This window comes from Sphaeramia orbicularis, chromosome 9 (genome assembly GCF_902148855.1).
Source record: "Sphaeramia orbicularis chromosome 9, fSphaOr1.1, whole genome shotgun sequence".
NCBI classification, from domain to species: domain Eukaryota; kingdom Metazoa; phylum Chordata; class Actinopteri; order Kurtiformes; family Apogonidae; genus Sphaeramia; species Sphaeramia orbicularis.
The window spans coordinates 55,121,581-55,144,120 of record NC_043965.1 but is presented as its reverse complement, the minus strand read 5'-3'; the positions used below and the strand labels follow the sequence as shown (position 1 = coordinate 55,144,120).

Genomic DNA, 22,540 nt, shown 5'->3' with positions numbered 1-22,540 from the left:
GCGCTGTTTTTCCTCCTCTGTTTCCCTCAGATAAGCAAAGAAAAAGCACCGTTAGTGATAGAAATGATTGTAAATGAACATAACGTAAGGTCCCACATGCTGGTTTGTTTACATCTAGCTCCCACAATTCCTTGCGCTCAGGCAGTTTGGCGTGACTTGCCTGGAATGCGACAAAGTTGTGAGTCGTGGTTTGAAGTTGTGATTTACGGGCTCAAAAAACAGCCTGGAACAAAGCATTAATGCTAGGTGTCAAACATTTTACAGTTTAGAGGGAATAAACTCTGAATATATTACACATAAAACCTACACGTGATGGATTTTTTTTTAGAAAAGAGTAGATTTAAATCACAAAAAGTACATTTATTTCAGTCCCAGTTAACGGCTTTATCACCAGTTATTACCTCCGCCAAGTGAAACAGCGGAGGTTACATTTACATCAATGTTTGTCTGTTAGCTAGATTACTAAAAAAGTTATAGACGGGTTTGATGAAATTTTCAGGAAACTTTGATACTGGCACAAGGACCAAATGATTACATTTTGGTGGTGATGGGGGGGGCAGATCTGCCTTGGTGGAGGTCTGCGCTCTCCGAGTGCTTTTCTAGTTGTAATATTATCCTCTACATTTGAAGTTTTTTCAGTGTAAATCATATATTTTCCTATATTTAATTCACTGATCATGCACATGCTCATTAAAGCTCAGAGTAAATTCAAAGGTTTAATCAAATCAGGAAAAAATTGGGGGAAAGTTACATTTTCAGCAAAAATATCATTGATCAAACATGAAGCCAGTGTGTCCATCCACTGTCATTGATTCAACTCCATGGGTTTTACTGGTGAATCAGTGTTGTAGAAGATGATGGTGTTTCCATGGTAACTACACAGCCTCTGAACGTCTAAATGGGTCATATCTGATGACCATGAAAAGACGACAAACTGCATTTTACACCAATTATTCACCTGTATTGATAAGATTAGTGGATCAGTAGGGATTTAACATTTTAGATCAGTGGTTGGTTTTGGTTGATGGTGTGTGTTTGGCTCTTTATGGGTTAATAAAGTATTTATCCAGTCTAATATAATGTCTAATTTGGATGATTTAAAATGGAAATAATTAGGCTGATCATTATGGTCTTATTCAGTGTAGATTCTAGGGAGTCCTTTGAGGAAACCCAAGAGGATGTCCCAGCCAGCACTTCCCAAACAACTGAGAGCACTCCAGTTCTTCCCACCACCTCCTCACCTGCACCTGAATCATCAACAAAGGAAGGTCCTCCAGCTGTGGCTGATGATCCTGCACCGTGGACAAACCTGACTGATGACAGCACCAGGTGTCCACTTGTACAAAAACGGACCAGTTCAAATCACAGACTTTGATTTTCCTCAAAATTCACAAACGCCCCCAAGGAGATTCACAAAAGACAATTACATGATGAGAACCAAGAAAAATGAGAAAAAAATCAAGAGGTCGTGTTTGAGTCTGTGCCTCCTGGAGAGCAGGAGTCTGTGGAATTCCAGCATTATTTGAATTTCAGCATTATTTCAATTTTGACATTATGTCAATTTTGACATTATTTCAATTTCAGCATGATTTCAATTTCAGTGTGATTTGAATTTCTGAGTCTATGCTTTAATAAGACTTAAAGAACACTCAGTGATGCACATGATAACATGTTAAGCACGTAGCACAATAATCCCAAAAAACTACAATAATATTAGTTCATGGATTACTGCCCCAGATACCTTTATATTTGAACACCAGGTAACTATCTTTGCTGTGCCCTGGCCTTAACTCTACGTGTCTGTAAAGTGCATGACTGCCGGCAGGGCCAGATTAACACTTCATTGTACCCTGGGCAACAATATTCAAGGGCCCCATCATCACAACCCCAGGATCCCTATAATCTGGCAAAATACAGAATAAATTCCAGGAATATATGTAAATATACCCCATACTTCAATATCTAACTATCATCAAATGCATTTTGATGTACAAATGTGTAAATGCTCGTAGAACTACAAGTGCACAACTATAGCCTCTTGTCAAGGCCACTCACTTGCATATGATGATATGAAAACAAAACACATTAGCATCAGTATAATCTAAAATTGATCCACTACATTAGAAAGAGAGGGAAGTGTCCTCCATTTTCACAAAAAATAAATAAGAAACCATTTCCAAAGTATCCAGTATTTATTTAAGAACACTTTTTGTGGACAGTTTCATTTATAAGCAAAAGATAACCAGATATTTTCGTTATGCCCGAGCTACCCAGGGCCCTTCAGAGGTTGCGGGCCCCTGGGCAATTGCCCAGTTGCCCATATGGTTAATCCAGGCTTGCTGCTGGTGTTCTCTATCCTGCTCAGATACCCCGTTAAAACTGAGGTCCAGCCAGAGGCCGGGCTGCCAAGCCATGGGGGTTAACTACTGTGGTAAAGAAACTGACCACTTAAAGCTGCCCATGGAAAAACACAATAGGAGAATGAAGAAAAAATCCACCAATAGGCAAGGCTGAAGTTTAAAAAAGGTGAACCCAGAATCTGCTTTACTGAAAACAGCAGTGATTAAAAAAAAACCAAAAACTGGGAGTTGTCAGAGAAGGAAGTTTACCACTAGTATCTCATCAAACACACTATTCGTTTAAACCATAAAAATCTTCTACATTATATTTTATAGACTTTAGTGACTCTTTGAAGACTCCCATGTTTAGTTACTCCCATATTTAGTTACATAAGTTCAACAAAGACATATGATTGGTTAACAATTGCTGGGTAAAATGTGTCAGTACACACATCAAGCAAAACACGTCAGTACATATGTCAATCACTCTGAGCACACACATATTTGAAAGTTCACTTTAAGTTTAACAAGTGCATTGGACATCTGCAAAATCTGCAAAACAGCACTTACACATTTGACCGTTTGATCAAGGGTCAGGCCTTGGTTTGACATTTGCACAGGGAGTTCAGCTTAGATAGCATAGCTTAACCACAAAGAGCTTCAAGCTCTGGGACTTCCGGTGGCACACGCCTGGGACTTCCGGTGGCGCCATGTTGTGAACGGTAGCGAGAAAGTAGCTCTACAGAAAACCAATTAAAACTAGCGATTAACTAAAGCAAAACGGCAGTAAGTACGGAAATTTGAAAAATAAGAAGATAAACGACGTTTGTGGAAAATATGGTTAAGATAGGGAAGACTGGGGAGGAAGGTGATGCACAGGCAAGTAGTATCGAGTTAGCAGAGGGGGTGAGTCCAGAAGCAGAGCAGCCAAAGTCGGCTAGCAATGAACATGATTCGGTCATATTAATGGAGCTGCGCAAATTAAGACAGGAGCATACCGAAGCAGCAAGTGACAACAAGAGAGCTATGGCCAGAATGGAAAAGAACATGAATGAGCTTGTGGAGAGAACGACATCCCTGGAGCAAAGAGCGGGCCACATGGAGGAGAGAATTGGAAATACAGAGGACAGAGCGACACGACTGGAGCGCTCCGCCGCCTTCTTACTCCAGGAAACGGCCAAACTATCTGCTAAGTGCGATGACTTGGAGTCAAGAATGAGACGCGATAATATACGGATACACGGCATCCCGGAGGGAGCAGAGAAGAACGATACTATAGACTGCATAATGAGATTCATTAAATCCAACATCCAGAGCACAGGTGACAGGGAAATATGCATCGAGAGGGCGCACCGGTCACTGGTGGCTAAACCTAAGGACTGCGCAGCCCCCCCGAGAGCGATTATTGTACGCTTTTTGGATTACAAAATTAAGGAATATGTGATACAGCAAGCCTGGAAACAGAAGATTACATACGAAGGACAAACCATCTACTTTAATCAAGATTACACAACGGAGGTCCAAAAAAAGAGGAAACAGGTGAGAGATGTCATCAAAAAGTTGAAGGAGAAAAACGTGAAGGCACAGTCCCCCTACCCAGCTCAGCTTAAAGTGTTTTTGGACTCAGGGACAAAGACATTTGCTACACTAACGGATGCGGCACCCATGTTAAAAGACATGGGGATTAATGTAGAAGAAGACAGGATGGAGACGCTGCAGAGTGATGATACAGAGCAGATGGACCACGGCGACAGGACAGAGAGAGAGAGGCGGAGACAGCCCCGCATCACAGAAGCAGACGTACATGCCCTCATCCAGTAAACTCAACATGTCTACTGGTATAGTATGGACAAAAATAAATACATATAAAGGTGAATTACAACGTTGAATAATTCAGAATAGGAAAAAAAAATCCATACCTGCCTTTAATACAAGGACTGGTGTAAAATTGAGAAGCTAGTTTAAGCTTTACTTGTTAAACAGACAGGAATATTGGTTTTGTGGAGAGTGAATTTAAAACTTTGAGTTCTTAACAACTTTAGACAATAAGTTGTAGCTGCACACAGTGCTTTTTCCCCAGAGAGAAAACGCCACGACTCTCAGATGATGGGACTTTTGGAAGACACATGTTCATGTTTCTGTTATACAAGGGTTCTGGTTCTGATGGAGATGTACATTTTTTGTTTGTTTGTCTGTTTTCTTTATTATGCAAAGTTTTATGCAATGTCTTACTTTTTTATGAAGGGTAGAGCTTGCGGATCTCATTTGAAAATAATATGAATAAGCTTAATCTTGTGTCATACAATGTACATGGTCTGAATCATCCCATTAAGAGGAAGAAGATACTGAGCCAACTGAAAAAACTACAGTGTTCGATAGCTTTGCTACAAGAGACACATTTGACAGACATTGAACATAGAAAATTGAAAAGGGAATGGGTGGATCAGGCTTTTTATGCCTCATTTGGCAAAAGGAGAGGGGTAGCTATTTTAATTAGTAAAGGTACACCAGTTAAGGTTGAAAAAGAGGTTAAGGATAAAACTGGACGATATGTAATGATTGTGGGGTCTATTGGAGACATGACTATTTCAATATTAAATGTATATGCCCCAAATGAGGAGAAAGAAACATTCTTCAAAGAGATAGCTGAAGTAATATCCAGTGAAGCAAAGGGGATGGTAATGATGGGCGGAGATTTTAATACAATACAAAATGGCAGATTAGACAGGTTTCCTCCAGACCAGGGAGCAAGTACAAAAAAATCTACAGTATTGAATAACATGACAAAAGAACTCGGTCTTACTGATCCATGGAGGGATAACAATCCAAAGAGGAGAGACTATACATTTTATTCAAACCCGCATGGTAGCTATTCGAGGATAGATTTTTTTTTATGTATCACAACAACATATACACAAAGTATTGAACTGTAGAATAGAAAATATAACTATAAGTGACCATGCACCTGTTGTCCTAACCGGAGATCTGGGTAATGAGCCCCTTTTTAGATATTGGAGGATGAATGTTTCTATTCTGTCGAGTGAAAGTGTAGTAAAAGAAATAAAGCAGAATCTAAAGGAATACCTTCAAATAAATGATAATGGGGAAGTAACACCAGCAATATTATGGGATGGTGGGAAAGCTGTGATAAGAGGGAAGATAATAGAAATATCATCTCGACTGAAGAAAGCTCAACTAAAAAAACAAAAAGAATTGGAGGATAAGATTAAAGAATTGGAGATAGAACATGAAAGAACATCAGATGAATCTATTTTTCGTGAATTAAAAATAGTTAGAGGTAAATTAGATGAACTCTTGACAGTTAAAGCAGAAGGGTCCCTACGTTTTATAAACCAGAGATACTACGAAATGGGTAATAGAGCTAGTCGCTTATTCGCATTCCAACTTAGAAAGGCTCAAACAAATAGAATAATATCAAAAATAAAACATCCCACATCTAAACAAACTATGTTAAAACCTAAAGAAATTGCAGAGGCCTTTGCGGAGTATTTTAAAGGCTTATATGATGACTCTGAATCTGACTACAATGATGTGGACACACAAACCTTTCTTAAAAAAATAAACTTACCAACCCTATCAAGAGAAGAGGCATCTGAAATGATTTGACCAGTCTCTACACAGGAAATATTGGATACTATAAAAACTCTCAAAAATAATAAATCACCTGGCACTGAGGGGTTCCCGGGGGAGTTTTACAAAAGTTTTAGAGAAGAGATAACACCTGTGCTATACAAAGTATTCAATTATGCTCTAACATCTGGGGACCCACCCAGGTCATGGTCAGAAGCCATCATATCAGTCTTGCATAAAGAAGGAAAAGATCCAACTCTATGTGAAGGATATAGACCTGTGAGTCTACTCTGCATGGATTTAAAGATTCTTACAAGTATACTGGCAAAACGAATGCAAAAATACATAACTAAATTAATTAACATAGATCAAACCGGATTCATCCTAGGTAGGCAGGGGACAAATAACATTAGGAGAATATTTAATATTATTTCATGCACAAAATACAAATCTCTGAATTCTATGTTGCTTAGTCTTGATGCCCAGAAGGCCTTCGACAGGGTGAAATGGAGTTTCTTGTACCAGACATTATCGGCTTTTGGATTTCCCCAGAATTATATAGAATGGGTAAAAATAATATACAAAGACCCCAAATCACGGGTTAGAGTTAACGGATGTTGCTCAGATTTCTTCTGTCTCAAAAGAGGAGTCAGACAAGGGGATTGTTTGAGTCCACTGTTGTTCGCTCTAAGTATTGAACCATTGGCCGAATCAATAAGACAAAATAATAAAATATTGGGAATAAGGGATGAAGGGGGGGTGGAACATAAAATATCACTATTTGCAGACGATTTGCTTATACTTTTGAATGACCCATCCTTATCAATACCAGCCCTGTAAGAGAATCTTGGAGAATATGGAAAAATTTCAGGGTATTTGACTAATGAAAGCAAATCAATTGCTATGATGATCTCAGGTAAATGTCCAGCAGAGTTAAAAGAAAAAGTTGGGTTTAAATGGACCGACAAAGGGTTTCGATATCTTGGTGTTATTATTACTCCCAATGTTTCACAGTTATTTGATGCAAATTATGGAAAATTGATAAAGGAAATAAAAAAAGACTTAGATAGATGGACAATTTTACCCTTGACTCTCATTGGGAGGGTAGAAACCATTAGAATGAATGTCTTGCCAAGATTATTGTTTCTGTTTCAGTCACTTCCTGTTATGGTTTCTGGTTCCACCTTTAAAATGCTGGACAAAAGTATATCAAGATTTTTATGGCAAAACAAAAAAGCAAGAATTAAATATAAGACACTTTTAGCCCCCAAGAATAAAGGAGGGCTTAATTTACCAAATCTAAGGAACTATTACTGGGCTGCTCAAGTCAGAGCTCTTATTCTATGGATAACTAATGATAAAAATGCAATATGGGTGGAGATGGAGCAAAGGGCTTGTCCTGATGTGTCTTTGGAGTCACTACCATTTACAACTAGGTCGGTGCAAAAGAAGCTTAAAATTAAAAACGATTTGATCATAGAAACAATGAAAATATGGTCGACAATACAAAAGAAATTAAGTATATCAAGTTCTGTAAGTAAAGCTACAAAAATAGCCAAAAATCCAGATTTTGTACCATGTACTATGGATGCAGGATTTGCGAAATGGACTAATAAGGGGTTAATATATATAGCACAAATCTTTATAGGGCAAACTTTGAAATCATTTGAACAACTCAAACAGGAATTTAACTTACCAAATAAGGATTTTTATAAATACTTACAATTGAGACACTACCTCCAGAAACACAATGAATGGGAAAGAATAAGAAAAGTACCAACTAAGGTTGAAGAGTTGTTCATGTCGTTTACAGAAGAAGAGTCAAAAAAGGGGCTGATTTCAAAAATATATAAAGCACTACAATATGAATCCGATGACAGTAATGTAGATGTTAAAGAGAAATGGGAACTGGAAGCAAATGTATTAATAACGAATGATGATTGGGAAGAAACATTCAAATCTGGACATAAACTAACTAACAGTCCAACATGGAGGGAGTTTGAATGGAAAGTGAAGATGCGTTACTTTAACACTCCATTTGTCACTGCAAAATACAGTAAAACATCAGATTTATGTTGGAGGAATTGTGGAATGGTAGGTGACTTCACTCATATATTTTGGGATTGCCCACAGATCAAAGACTTTTGGAAGTGTGTGAAAAAAGAAATAAAAAGATTTCTTGGTATTGACCTACATCTTGATTTAACCCGGTATATACTTGGAATATTACCTGAAGATCTGATAGACAGAGATTGTAGCTTTTTATTGAAAGTCTTACTCATAATAGCAAAGAAAATGATCACAATTAACTGGCTGAAACCACACCCCCCCAACATAACGCAATGGATAGACAAGGTAAAAAAGGTTGTTATTATGGAAAAAACTACTGCACGGTTACAACTGAAACTAGAAAAATTTGAGAGAAGATGGAAACCAATAATTCAAGCGATACAAGAGCTCTAAATACCTCCTTTTGTTTTTAATATTGCTTTTTTTTTTGTAACTCAATTATTTTATTCTATTTCTTTTCCTCAGTAGCACCTGTCTTGGTTTTGCAAATACATTTATTTGTGCTGGTGGAATAATAGAAGTCAGATTTCAAGAATGTTGTTGATATCTGTATAAAATATATATGATCTTGACATGTTTTTGACCTATATGTAAAAGGCGTAGTATAAGTAGTTATGAGTGAAAGTAATGTGATATGGATCGAGTGATTTATAGACTGAGGCTGGTATGATTTTTGTACATCTCCATGTGTTTTATGAGTGGAATAAATAAAAAGTTCAAAAAAAAAAAAAAAAGAGTTACGCCTTGGTTGAGGCTCGCGTTTCTTGACCATAGTAAGTTTCTAAGTTCATAATTAAGATTACACTCAGCTCACCTTAACCACAAAATATTTCCACATTGTAAAATAGACACATTGTGCTGAACCTGACCTTTTCATCACTGTTTAGCACAAAGGTTTAAATACACAGATACAAAGTAGAAATCAGAATACAACTTAGATTTGCAAATCAAAAACACTCATCAAGCAAACAACTTATAAAGCAAACTTATAACATTTCATTTCTTCTTTTCTTTTTTTCCATACATTTTCACTTTGTGTTTTATATTGAGGTCAGCAGCGTTAAAATAGCTTTAAGATAAGTCCAGAGCCTTTTTGCATGGCCTAGAGCAAGATTCAAAGTCACACTTCAACTGCCATTTAGCGTAAGATACGTCTCATAAACAAATCAAATAAGGACAAAGTCATATTTCACTGACATAAACGTGACAATAACTGCACCTGTACTGATAACATACCTAATTATTAATAAAGTAAGTAATAAAGTAGGATATTTTGAAGTAGGGCTGCACAATTAATCGTTAAAAGATCGCGATCTCGTTCACACATGAATGCGATCTCATTTCTAAACACGGACGATTCTATTTTATTTCACGGCTGCATGACAAATAAATGCCCAAAAACGCAGAACCGCCACCGCCTCTTCCCTCAACCAATGGTAAAGCGTCTTTACAACATGTGAGCCTGCTGCTGTCGGCTGCAGTTAAGTGAAGAAAGAGTGAATGACAGCAGAGGAACGTCTGCGGTAAAGAGAATGAAATGGATGAAAACCCCAGTGGCAGTGGTGAGTCATCCACCTGAACTCCTGCCCAATTAAGGTTCGATTCATCAGTGTTAATCTCATGTCGGTCTTGTTTCCCGTCGTCCAGATCCAAGTGTGTTTTCATTTTCACTTCTCTGACTTCTGCGCTGTTCTCCTTTTCTTTTCTTTGCGGGTGAGGATAACTCAGCCTTCAACCAAGAATCAAAAGTCTCGCCCTCTACAAAAATTTTATATTAAAAATATTTCATTGTGCTGCTGGGAAGTTTCTTTGTGCTGCAAACTTTCACAGATCAGCTGACGTCGCTTAGCAACCGGTACCATAAGTGCAGGGAAAAGGTAAATGAACATAAAGTTTCACTTTCACTTCTGCGGGAGCACGGACCGCACCCTGTACCCCCACTGTACAAGTAGGACGGTAACCAACACACGCACTGGTAACCGGCCTAAACGCACACATGTGCACCCCCCTCCCAGCCGAACTGCATGAGTGTTGTGGGTCTGAAATTATGGGATGGACTTGGGTCTCTCTCCATTGTGGGTCCATTGATGGATTTTTAGATGATTAGCTTTGATGAAAAACTTCCCACACTGGTCACAGTTATATGGTTTTTCTCCAGTGTGACTGTTGGTGATATTTAAGCCTAGTCATTTTGGTGAAACTCTTTCCGCATTGGGCACAGGCATACGGTTTTTCTCCAGTGTGGATGCGTTGGTGATCTTTAAGCCCATTCATGTGGGTGAAACTCTTTCCGCATTGGGCACAGGCATATGGTCTTTTTCCAGTGTGGATGAGTTGGTGTTTCTTTAGATTACTTTCTCTGGTGAAAGCATTTCCACACTGGTCACACTCATATGGTTTTTCTCCAGTGTGGATGAGTTGGTGTCTTCTTAGGACATTTGCTGTGGTGAAAGCATTTCCACACTGGTCACACTCATATGGTTTTTCTCCAGTGTGGATGCACTGGTGGATTTTTAGGTTACTTGCTCTGGTGAAAGCATTCCCACACTGGTCACACTCATATGGTTTTTCTCCAGTGTGGATGCGCTGGTGGATATTTAGGTCACTTGCTGTGGTGAAAGCATTTCCACACTGGTCACACTCATATGGTTTTTCTCCAGTGTGGATGCGTTGGTGTGTTTTTAGGGAACTTGCTGTGGTGAAAGCATTTCTACACTGGTCACACTCATATGGTCTTTCTCCAGTGTGGATGCGTTGGTGTGTTTTTAGTGTACTTGCTGTGGTGAAGGCATTTCCACACTGGTCACACTCATATGGCTTTTCTCCAGTGTGGACGTGTTGATGTTGTTTTAGTATACTTGCTGTGGTGAAAGCATTTCCACACTGGTCACACTCATATGGTCTTTCTCCAGTGTGGATGCGTTGATGTCGTTTTAGTGTACTTGCTGTGGTGAAAGCATTTTCACACTGGTCACAGGTATATGGTTTTTCTCCAGTGTGGATGCGTTGGTGGATTTTTAGGTAACTTGCTCTGGTGAAAGTCTTTCCACACTGGTCACAGGTATATGGTTTTTCTCCAGTGTGGATGCGTTGATGGATTTTTCGGTAACTTGCTCTGGTGAAAGCATTTCCACACTGGTCACACTCATATGGTTTTTCTCCAGTGTGGATGCGTTGGTGGCTTTTTAGGTCACTTGCTCTGGTGAAAGCATTTCCACACTGGTCACACCCATATGGTCTTTCTCCAGTGTGGATGCGTTGGTGGATTTTTAGCTCACTTGCTGTGGTGAAAGCATTCCCACACTGGTCACAGGTGTATGGTTTTTCTCCAGTGTGGATGCGTTGATGCTGTTTTAGTATACTTGCTGTGGTGAAAGCATTCCCACACTGGTCACAGGTATATGGTTTTTCTCCAGTGTGGATGCGTTGGTGGATTTTTAGGTAACTTGCTCTGGTGAAAGTCTTTCCACACTGGTCACAGGTGGGTCTTCCATCCATGTTTGCCGGAATCAGGTGATCGTTGTTCAGACACAACTTTCAGGTTTCACTTAAAATCCACCTTTGGCTTCTCTCTACATCAAAACACAAAGGAACAGAAGAGGTGGTCACTGAAATGCAATGGAATAAAACACAACAAACACATTCCTTTCAAACCAGATTAAGCAGACAGACAAAATTAACTAGTTCGATAATTAATAGGACATTTTCAAACATTTAAAAACTCAGTCCCCTTATTGTACATGTGAAAACTGATGCAGATTCAACAATGTACAAATGAGTTACAACAATTACTTGTTTCATGACAAAACCTCAGAACTCGTTGCACCGCTATTATCATATGATGTCACATACAGTCACCAACTTGGACGTATTGAATCCAATTTGACCAAATCTGAGGTGGACATGTTCAACCTGCACATCAAAACGCCAAAACATAGACCCGTATTTAGACAGATCTTCCACCTGCAGAATACAGAAGTAATTTGAGTGTCTTTCTGAATACATTCATCAATAATACTAATTTGACTGACATTTGGAGAATTGCTAATCCGACTGGCAGAGAACGCTCCTTTTACTCAGGAATGCATAACTCATACAGCAGGATAGATGACTTTCTCATAGAAGCCAAATTAATGCCATATGCTGTAGATGTGACATACCATAATAATCTGCTCTCAGATCACAGCCCTTTAACGTGCACAGAACTCGTTTCCACATCGAAGTGCAATGAGTTTGCAACATTCTTTAATGACGAGGTTCAGGGCATTAAACACTCAGTTAATCCCACAACACAGTTCCCACTGCAGCCTTCCACACACCTAGAGCTGACACATTTCACACCTGTCACTGACAAAACAGTCCCACAGACCATCTCCAGTCTGAGTTCAGACACATGCTGCCTCGACCACTTGCCCACTAGATTTCTAAAATCTGTGCTGGACAGTTTGATACCCCAGCTCACTCACTTAGTCCATATTTCAGTCCACTCTGGAACATTTCCCAGGGCCTTGAAAACTTCTGTCATTAGGCCTCTCCTAAAGAACAGTAGTCTTGATGCAACAGTACTGAACAACTATTGGCCCATATCAAACCTGCTGTTTGTAGGTAAAGTCACTCATAATGCTGAATTTATTACAGCATTTGGGAAGCCTTTAGTTGACTTCATTATTAAATTTTATCTTTTACCATGCGATAGCAGGGACCCTGTCATTCAAAACTATGTTGCTACATTATTAATGATTAATATGACAAAAGCTACATAGAAAAGTATAATAGTTGCTATGAGTGCAATTAAACTCCTGACAGAACACAGCCTTTAGGGCTTTAATGAGCCCACACAGAATTTAAAATGTTCTTCTGCTGCTCACTGTAACGTTAGTAGTAGTTGTGAGATGTAGAGCACAGGGATGTTTAGTACAATTTTAGAAGTTTTCTGTGTTTACCTTCGACACGTGTTTTCTCTCCGGAGCTTCTCATACGAGAAAACTTTCCTTCTGTGCGGTGTGTGTGTGTGTGTGTGAGTGTGTGTGTGAGGACAGCTTCAGAGGCTCCGCCTCTGCCGCTTAACCAATCAGAGGGTGCAGGGTGGATAGTGGTGGAGACAGAGGGCAGGAGAGAGAGAGGCACAGCTGCATCTGAGCCCAAATAACCCAGTTTGAAATGGATTTCTTGATATCGGCCCGTGGATTAAAAAAATGACGATGCCGATATACGTCAAATTTCCAAATATCGGCGCCGATAATCAGCCCGGCAGATAATCAGTCGACCTCTAGTCCAAATCCAACAGATTAGCCCCGTCCGTCACAGAACTAGCCCTGTGGCTAACACACAAGTGTTTCCCAAGTGTTGGACTGAGCTACCAACACACACTAGAGTCCAATCCAATGTTCCCATGCATGTGTGTAAAGAACAGAAGCATTCTATAGCTGTGGAGAAGGCAGAGGGACAACTGCAGCTGTGTTTTCATTCCTTTAACTCTATCCTTAGTTCTATCCATGGGTTCAATGCACAGGTTTCCCTCTGTTTTCATCTGGGCTCCTTCACTCTATCCTTTAGTTTTCTGTTTCTGTTTCTTTGTGCCAGTCCAGCTCCAGTTCCAGTGTCCACCATTACAACTACACAAATCCAACTAATCCCTTTGTTTAGGAAAAAGGACAGATCTGCCTCCTCACTCGTTCATCTTACTTCTCACCACTAAACTCTGCCGGTCGGTGTGCTGTTGTCATAGTGATGTAAGTCTGCCGTAAAGCAGTCCAGTCTTGTCCGACCCAACCAGGGATGCTGGAAATAGCATTTGGAAATAACCCATTTCAGTACAGAAAATCTCATTTTAAATTGCGAACTACGATCAGGCATATATATAAAAATGAGACTTTTTCAAGATCAGGCAGAAAGTCTGTACAGGACCTTTAATAATCCTCTGGAATTATGAGCTGCTTCCATCCAGTCTCCATTTAATATCTTACCCTTATTACTATTATGACAAAATATTACATACACAAGTGTCAGGATGCCAAACCCCCCCTTATGGCTGGCTCTTAGAATGAAATCTCCCTGTTACAAAAATGAGTGAAAAAAATACATAATCCCCATGCAAATAAACTGAACACATTTATAGCAAAATTTAAACCTTTCCTAAACCGCCTGTATTTAATTGGTATGGATTTTCTGGTTTATCTGATCTTAATTCATATTGTTTTTTTTGTTTTTTTTTCCATTTGTTTTATGCTCCTCTCATTCTTTCTTTCTTTTCATAATTTGTTGTATGACTGTTTCTGAAACATGATATACACCACATAGTAATTTTTTGTATGGATTTTCATAGGAGGTGTGAATTTACCTTAAACTGTGAAATAATGATGCTTTCATGTGAGTTTGTCATCGTTCTTGTAATGTTTGTTTAAATAAAATATTGCATATATAAAAACCAAACAAACATCCAGTCTCTATTATCAAGTGTTCAGTTTTGCCTCTACTGTAATGTCTAGAATAGACGCGTATTAGATAGCGCTGGGTAAAAAAAACTGACTTAATCGATCTTAGATCGATTTCGTTTTGATTTTGCGTAATCGATTAATAGTGGATGAGATCGATTTTTCAGAGCAGGACCAGGAGTACGCAGAAGGGCGACCAGCTCCATCTTGCGAACCCCTGGGGAAGACGGGGAGTTTTGGTCTCACTCGCGACAGCTCTGACGCAGAAAAGACACGGAGGAAGGGTGGAGAAAACCCTTCCACTGGAGGTCCTCCTGTCCTCAAACTGGAACCCACAGTGTGAAGGAACTGGACACCTGGAGGTTCTCTGAGGAGAGTCGCAGAAGCCAGTTGTTCTTGGAATGATAACTTGGATCCATACTGTCACCTATGGCTGAGTATGGAGTTAGAGGAAGAGGAAAGAACCCCTACACTACCCCCCACCCCCACCCCCGACCAACAATCATGGACTGCAAACCCCACCCCCACTCCAATCACAGAACCCCCCCCCCCCCCAGTGAGTAGAAGCCTCCAGCCATAAAACACAATAAATATGACGGAGAAGTCTGTTCAGATCCACTGTAGAAACATGGACATGTTTGTGTCCTGTTCATTATTTCAGAGCAGATTCAGCTCCTTCTGCTGAAATGTCAGATTTATTTCCTTTCTAATATCAATATTGATCCCAGTATTGATGTGTTGCATGACTGCGGTACTCAAATAATCAGGTTACAACTCAAAATTGTACTTTGGTGTCACTAATTTAATCTGAATCAATCAATTAATACTGAATTGAATCGATTTTGGATCGAATTGAATCGAATCGTGATTATCTGACTCAGAACGTTATGAATCGAAATCAAATCGATTTTGGAAATTGGCCATGATACGCAGCCCTAGTATTAGATTTTAAAGGTGTGTCCCACTGGGCTCTATGCACAGCTCCACTACTTCCTGAACTTAAGGCAGCTCCTTTATTTCCTGTCTTTCATTCTTGGACACACTGGTTCATCCAGGTGTGTCTGACCACAGTAGTCTGAACAACAAGTAGCAGACACACCTGGATGAACCAGTGTGTCCAATCGAGGGTCTGCACGTGACGTCACTGCTAATGGAAGTCACCGCGGTTTCGCCCACTGAGTGGCAGAAAGAGGGAGATGAGTAGTGGCTTTGTCTTGAATACTGCGAAAACTTTAGAACAATCTAAAAAATGAGGCAGAGCTGTTGTGCCATTGATCGCACAAATAGGTTTCAAAAGCACTGGGAGCTATCGTTTTAGCGGAAACCTAAAGCCAAAGACAGAAGAAGCAGATGGATCGCTGCAATTCAGAGAAAGAACCGGAATCCAGACAACCAAACCTGGATTTGTGTCAGCTAATGCTCATTTATGGTGTATTCTTGTGTAAAGTCATCCCTTAAATTCCATCTGGTTTTGCTAACGTTCCTTCTTAGTAAAGCTCTTACTGTTAGCATCTGTCATTTAGTTCTAGATTTCAGAACTGAATCGTTTGTGTCTTCAGTTGTGTGATTGTGAACCTTGTGCTCTACATGATTTGTAAACTAGCTTAAACTGAGGCTAACCTAGTTTTCCAGATCAGGGGCTCCTCTAGCACAAAGCTGTTGGATCTGTGTTGGATCCAGTATTTGATGTGAACTCTCCTTAAATCTCCACAGTACCAGTAGATCATCCACTCACTTGGGTCAGTACTAAGGGTTCAACTCCAGTAAATCAGTAGTGAACTGTGAGCACTACTGCTGGGCCTTTACCGCCCAAATCACCGCCAAGAAACTCCGTCTGCACTGACACAAAACCTCCAAAACAATAGTATGTTGAATTAAAGCACTCACCAGCTGGAATCCTCTAATGAACCAGGACCAGGATGGACACAACTCTGTGTCTTTTGGATTCTTTTGGATTTTCCCGGCGTTGAACTCAGGTTCATACAAATGTCAGGATAGGTGATTTCTGTCACAGATCAGTGTTGGTAGAACACTTGTTGTTTGGTAGCTTGGATGGATCCATGTCCAGTCCAGTTGTCTTTAATTTCATGTTATATTCCACATTTTTCCCGGTCTGGCTGTAGTTACTGCTAGACTCCGCCATGTACATATATGTATATGTGTGTATGTATATATATATATATATATATATATATATATATATATATATATATATGTATGTATATGTGTGTGTGTGTATATATATATACACACACACACACACACACATATGTATATATATATATATATATATATATATATATATATATATATATATATATGTATATATGTCAGGGTAGAGACTGCGATCTGGTAGGATCGGCGATTCTACCAGTAGAAACTCTGATCCGAACCCTAACCCTAACCCTTCTACTGGCAGGATCGGAGTTTCTACCAGTAGAGACTCTGATCGGAGTGTCTACTGGTAGAATCGCCGATCCTACCAGATCGCAGTCTCTACCCTTACATATATATATATAAATATATATATATGACTGGACAGCAGAGCACAAAAGACTAAGGCAAGATACATTTCAAACAGCTAGGACTTAGATAATCTAGAATAAAGTTTTCTGACTTTGTTGGACATTTTCTCAATAAACTTAAGAGATCTGTAATAATTAATAAAATCACATATAAACAAATTAAAGGAGGGGTTCGTGTTTTTCCACTTACAACAATGAATATGAAATTTACCCAAAATAATAATAAGGTTAACAATATCTTTGATGTTTACATCTAAAGAATCCATATAATAAATAATATCATATAAAGAAAAAGACGGAATATTTTCCATTTTTAAGGACAACCAACTGTGAATATCAGCCTAAAAGGAAATGCTGTGTGAACTGTTAAGAAACAAATGTTCACTGGTTTCAGCTTCAGAGGAACAGAAAACACAGGAATCCACAGCAAAATGAAATCTTTTGTGCAAATAATCATTAGCAGGGTCAACTGAACATGGAATTTAGAAATGAGTTTCCTTTACTGTGGGAGCAACAGGACACCAAAGAAAAAAAGAAAAACATTTTTCCCTCAGGGTGGTTTCCATGTTAGGTAAAGCAACTGTGTTCAAGTCCCCAACGTTTCTATGTTTTAAAGCTAGACAGATCATTTTATTGTTGCACCTTCCATCTAACAGATCAATGTCATTGACTTTCAAACCAGGTCAGAAGGGAACAGATAAGGGGCGGGGCATAGCACCTTGGATTATTTGAACTAATGATGTTGGAATCACTTTACAGATTTGATCATATTCTTTTCTTGTGCTATATATACTGTATTTCTTAGAGAATTCTTCATATGATAACAGGAGTCTTTCTGTGTTCAATAAATCCAAAACAAATAATAAACCATTATGAAACCATTCAGCTTTAAAAACTGACTTTCTATTTATAATAATCAATCTGCTGTTCCATAAAATAGTGTTGTGTGGGCAGAAGTTATGGGTAAATATCATTTTGCTAAAGTTCAATGCTTGTTTGTGGAAGTTCGATCACTTAATAGGAATTTTATGCACTTCAAAATCACATTTGGAAAAGAAGTCAATCCCTCCAACTTTACTGAATAAATTCTTTGGAATGGGGCTGGGAAAGACAGTCTTTCAACCACTGCATTCTCAGAGATGCCATAACTGATTCACATTCCATGGCTTTTTTATCATAATCTCTGACAGGTTGAGTTTTACGCAGGTAGTGAGTCTTAGTTTCCAAATAAATTTAAATATTATAGAGTTAGATGACTTGATTAGTTTTGCAGATGTGTATAATGAGTGTCATGGATACAGAAGTGTGGAGAAGCCTTGGGCTGTAGATAAAAGAATCCAACCCAGTAGACAGAGGTCTGTGATGAACCAGTGACTGAATCCTTTCTGTTCATCTTTTGACCTTGGAATAATACTTAAACCAGTTCTTTTAGTTGGATTTTTGTGATTATAATTCCCAGATACTGTTGAGCTGCATTATGTAATAAATTCCAGTTATGTAATAAAAGTTCAAAATGTAATAAGAATGTCACGTCATCTTGTAATAAAGCCACATTATGTAATAAACTCACGCATTTTGTAATAAACTACCTCAAAGCATTATGTTGTAATTTTTTTCACATTATGTAGTAAGTAGGGCTGCATGATTTTGGCAAACAAAAAATCCAGATTTTTTCCTCTAAAAACTCAATTTTTGATTTTTGGGTAAAACTACAAAAAACAACAGAAGTCAGCGTGTCGTTTTCGTGAGCAGCCCAAAATGCAAGGCACTGCTGCGACCTCAAATCTGTGATGGGATCATGTGATGAACCCACAGAAGTTTAATTTTTCTTATTTAAATCTTTATTGAATGAAGTAGAGTATACGAACAATGTATACAACAAGAAAATAACATAAGTTTGCCAGGGGGAATACACTACAATAAAATGTCCAAATCAGAGCAAATACTGAATGTTTGTAGAGCCTTTTTGTTTCCAGATTTATCGAACAGCTTTAAATAAAGTTCAACATCTTTCAAAAAATAAATAATATTTGGTTTTGTGTTCCAAAACTTACATTTGTGAATGAAAAATTTAGCAAGTAAGAGGACTAAATTAATTATCCATTCATTCATTTTCTGAACCCACTTTATCCTCACTAGGGTCACGAGGGTCTCTTGGAGCCTATCCCAGCTACATAGGGGCAAAGGCGGGGTACACCCTGGACAAGTCTCCAGTTCATCTCAGGGCTGAACATATAGAGACAAATAATCACTCTCTCATTCACACCTATGGGCAATTTAGATTAACCAATTAACCTATCAGTGCATGTCTTTGGATGGTGGGAGGAAGCCGGAGTACCCGGAGAGAACCCACGCAGACACGGGGAGAACATGCAAACTCCACACAGAAAGGTCCCACCCCCAGGTCCCACTCGACTGGTGTTGGAATCGAACCCAGGACCTTCTTGCTGTGAGGCACGAGTGCTAACCACTGCACCACCGTGTTGCCCTAAATTAGTTATTTAATTTTTTTTTTTTCTTTTCTGGGTATCTGGCCCACAGCAGTGATCCCAGTGTACGTCAGTGACAGGCATCAGTCGTGTGTGCGTGGACCAGGTTCATATGAGTGATCCACATGCGGTTCTATTTAAACTGGGGGATCTGTGCGTGGAACAGACCGACCCAGGACACGCTGGAGGGATTCTATCTGTGGACCTGGTGGGTGTGTGTGGGCAGGGGGCTGTGTGGGCTCCTCTGCTGAGGCTGATGACCCCGAGACCCGGACCCGGTTCAGAAGAAGACAGTACGGTATGGATCCGGGACAACGGAAGATGAGTGATCCGCATGCAGTTCTATTTCAGTTGTGGGATCTGTGTGTGAAACCACGGCTTACATTGGTATAAGTACTGTGGGTTACCGAGGTGAAGTTAGCAGTGGGCTGGATATTCGACAGACATTCAAAACCCATCGCCTTAGGGACTATCAATAAATTACTGCTCTTAATGTTTTTCTTCAATAGATTCTCAGTCATGTGACCCAGAGACTCCAAACCTGTCTCAAATTATTACAATAAAGAGGAGCTTTAGGAAACACCACTTAATATTTCTCTCCAGTCTATATTAATATTTTTTATGAATATTAATAATATTTTTTATTAAAAAATGTCCTTTTTTCTTCAATAGCTTCTCAGTCATGTGACCCAGAGACTCCAAACCAGTCTCAAATTATTATAATAAAGAGGAGCTTTAGGAAACACCACTTAATATTTGTAGTGACCCAGTCTCTGGGTAACATGACTGAGAAGCTATTGAAGAAAAACAGACATTTTTATTAAAAAAATATGAATAATATTCATAAAAAATATTAATATAGACTGGAGAGAAATATTAAGTGGTGTTTCCTACAGGTCCTCTTTATTATAATAATTTGAGACAGGTTTGGAGTCGCTGGGTCACATGACTGTGAAGCTATTGAAGAAAAACCTTAAGAGCAGTAGTTTATTGATAGTCCCTAAGGCGATGGGTTTTAAATGTCCGTCGAATATCCAACCCGCTGCTAACTTCACCTCGGTCTGTGGGTTCATGAACACAGTTAAAGTCTGGTCATTACACGGACTTCTGTGACAGACAGCTGTCACTGATAGGAGGAGGAGCCTACGGGAGCCCGCAAGCGCGCGGCCTGGAGGCACGTGAGAGATGAAATCGATTTTACAATTTCCCTTTTTTAAAAATCGTCCTAATTAAAAAATCCAATTTCGATTTAAAATCAATCAATTGTGCAGCCCTAGTAGTAAGTTATTACAATTTGAGAAATTTATTACAAAATGCACTTGACACATTTAGTCATTTAGACACGTGTTTGGCACTGATTAGTGTGTGTTTATCAGCAAAACACATTTTAGTTACAAGTTCACCACCAAAGGTGTGTGATGGTTTAGCTCTTTTTTTTATATCCAGAAATGTTGTTTACATTGTTCAAGACACTTTCCTGAGTTGTTTTTTTTTTAATTTTCAACTGGCATAGACACCTTATGTTGATCAAAATATTTTAATTTGCCTTAAAAAGGTTCTGTTTCGAAATAAATCCATTTCTTGTTCAACATCAGCATTGTGTACTTTGTGTGTGCATGTTGGAGTGTGTGGACTAATTGTGAATGTAATGCTAATAGGCAGGCTATCATTAGCACTACGACAACTACTAATCTGCAGGGATACTTCAATTACAGAGGGCAAAAAAATCTACTGGAGTGTCGTTATTATGTAATGAACCATGTTTTTACATTTTCTTGAAAATAAAAATGTGTTAAGTGCATTTTGTAATAAATTTTTCAAATCGTAATAACTTACTACATCATGTGAAAAAATTTTCGACATAATGAATTGAGGTAGTTTATTACAAAATGCGGCTTTATTACAAGATAACGTGACATTCTTATAACATTTTGAACTTTTATTACATAATGGGAATTTATTACATCATGCGGCTCAACAGATACTTAACTTGGTCTTTCACTGGGATATTAGCTGTACTGGTCTGAACAGATCACAGCTGATTTTTGGAGGTTCAGTCATAAAGCAGATGCTTTGGACAAAAGGTGAATGGGACCAGTTGTTTTAAAGGAGCCTCCTTCAGTTCAGCAGTAGTGGGGCTGTGCATATGCTGCATTCCAGAGTGCTGGCAGGTAGAATCTATCTGACTTGGACTGAACTCCATCCCACCTCCAAGTATTCCAGCTGATCCACATTGAACAGAAACTACAAACATGGAGGTGGCAGATGTGAGCTCCTGTTTGCTTTGATAGTGCAGAGGCATTTGGACTGTGGACACAACAGTGTTCTCATAAACACAAAGCACATGGAAGAGGACAAATGAGCCAGGAGTTCATTAAACACTGGGAAGGTTCTGTTCATTGGGAACGTGCGCACTGTGCGCCGCTATTGTTGTGTTGACGTCACATTGGAGTTTGCGGTGAGGTCTGGGTACTTGGAACTGGACCCACTTTACAACCAGGACCTCCGGCTTCCACAGCCGTTCCAATGCATGTGACCCAGTTGGAGGTCGGACCCCCCCCCCCCGCCCCAGGACTGTGGACCGCGGCCTTACCGCCCGTGAATGTTTTCCTTGAATGCAGATCACTTACTGTGCAGGACGAGCCGAGCTTTCACGTCCCAGTCTGTAAATCCCATCAAAGTCTGAAGTAGAAGCACAAAAAGGACACAGATAGGGATGTTCCAGATGTACCGAGGCTGAGGCTGCTTCTTCCTCGTCTTCTTCTTTTCTTCTTCCTCTTCTTCTTCTGCTTGTTCTCCTTCTTCTTCTTCGTGTTTTACGGTGGTTGTCATCCAGCTTTTGGTGCATTACCGCCACCTTCTGCTCTGGAGTGTGGGTCAGACGATAGATAACCTTCTTTATCCACATAAAATGGTATTAAAAAAAAAAAAAACAAAAAAAAAACAGCCTTCATCTATATCCTCCTGCACTCCTCCTTCCCTCTGTTTTCCACAGTCTACCCCCAGTGTTCCTCAGATCCTCTCATATACCCCTGTGCTCTTTCAAACTCCAGAAGTGTCCCAACCTGTGATCTCACACCCATTTGAATACA

General features: G+C 39.3%; 1 protein-coding gene across 1 annotated transcript in view; it reads right to left on the bottom strand.

Moving 5' to 3' along the window:
* The window catches only part of LOC115425617 (zinc finger protein 208-like), an 88,419-nt gene extending 66,203 nt beyond the window's left edge, over window positions 1-22,216 (bottom strand). The window contains 3 exon segments of the mRNA XM_030143263.1: window positions 1,234-1,241; window positions 10,304-11,572; window positions 22,079-22,216. Coding sequence (XP_029999123.1) covers window positions 1,234-1,241; window positions 10,304-11,498 — 1,203 coding nt within the window. The 5' untranslated portion in view covers window positions 11,499-11,572; window positions 22,079-22,216.
* Between the last annotated feature and the right edge of the window lie 324 nt (window positions 22,217-22,540).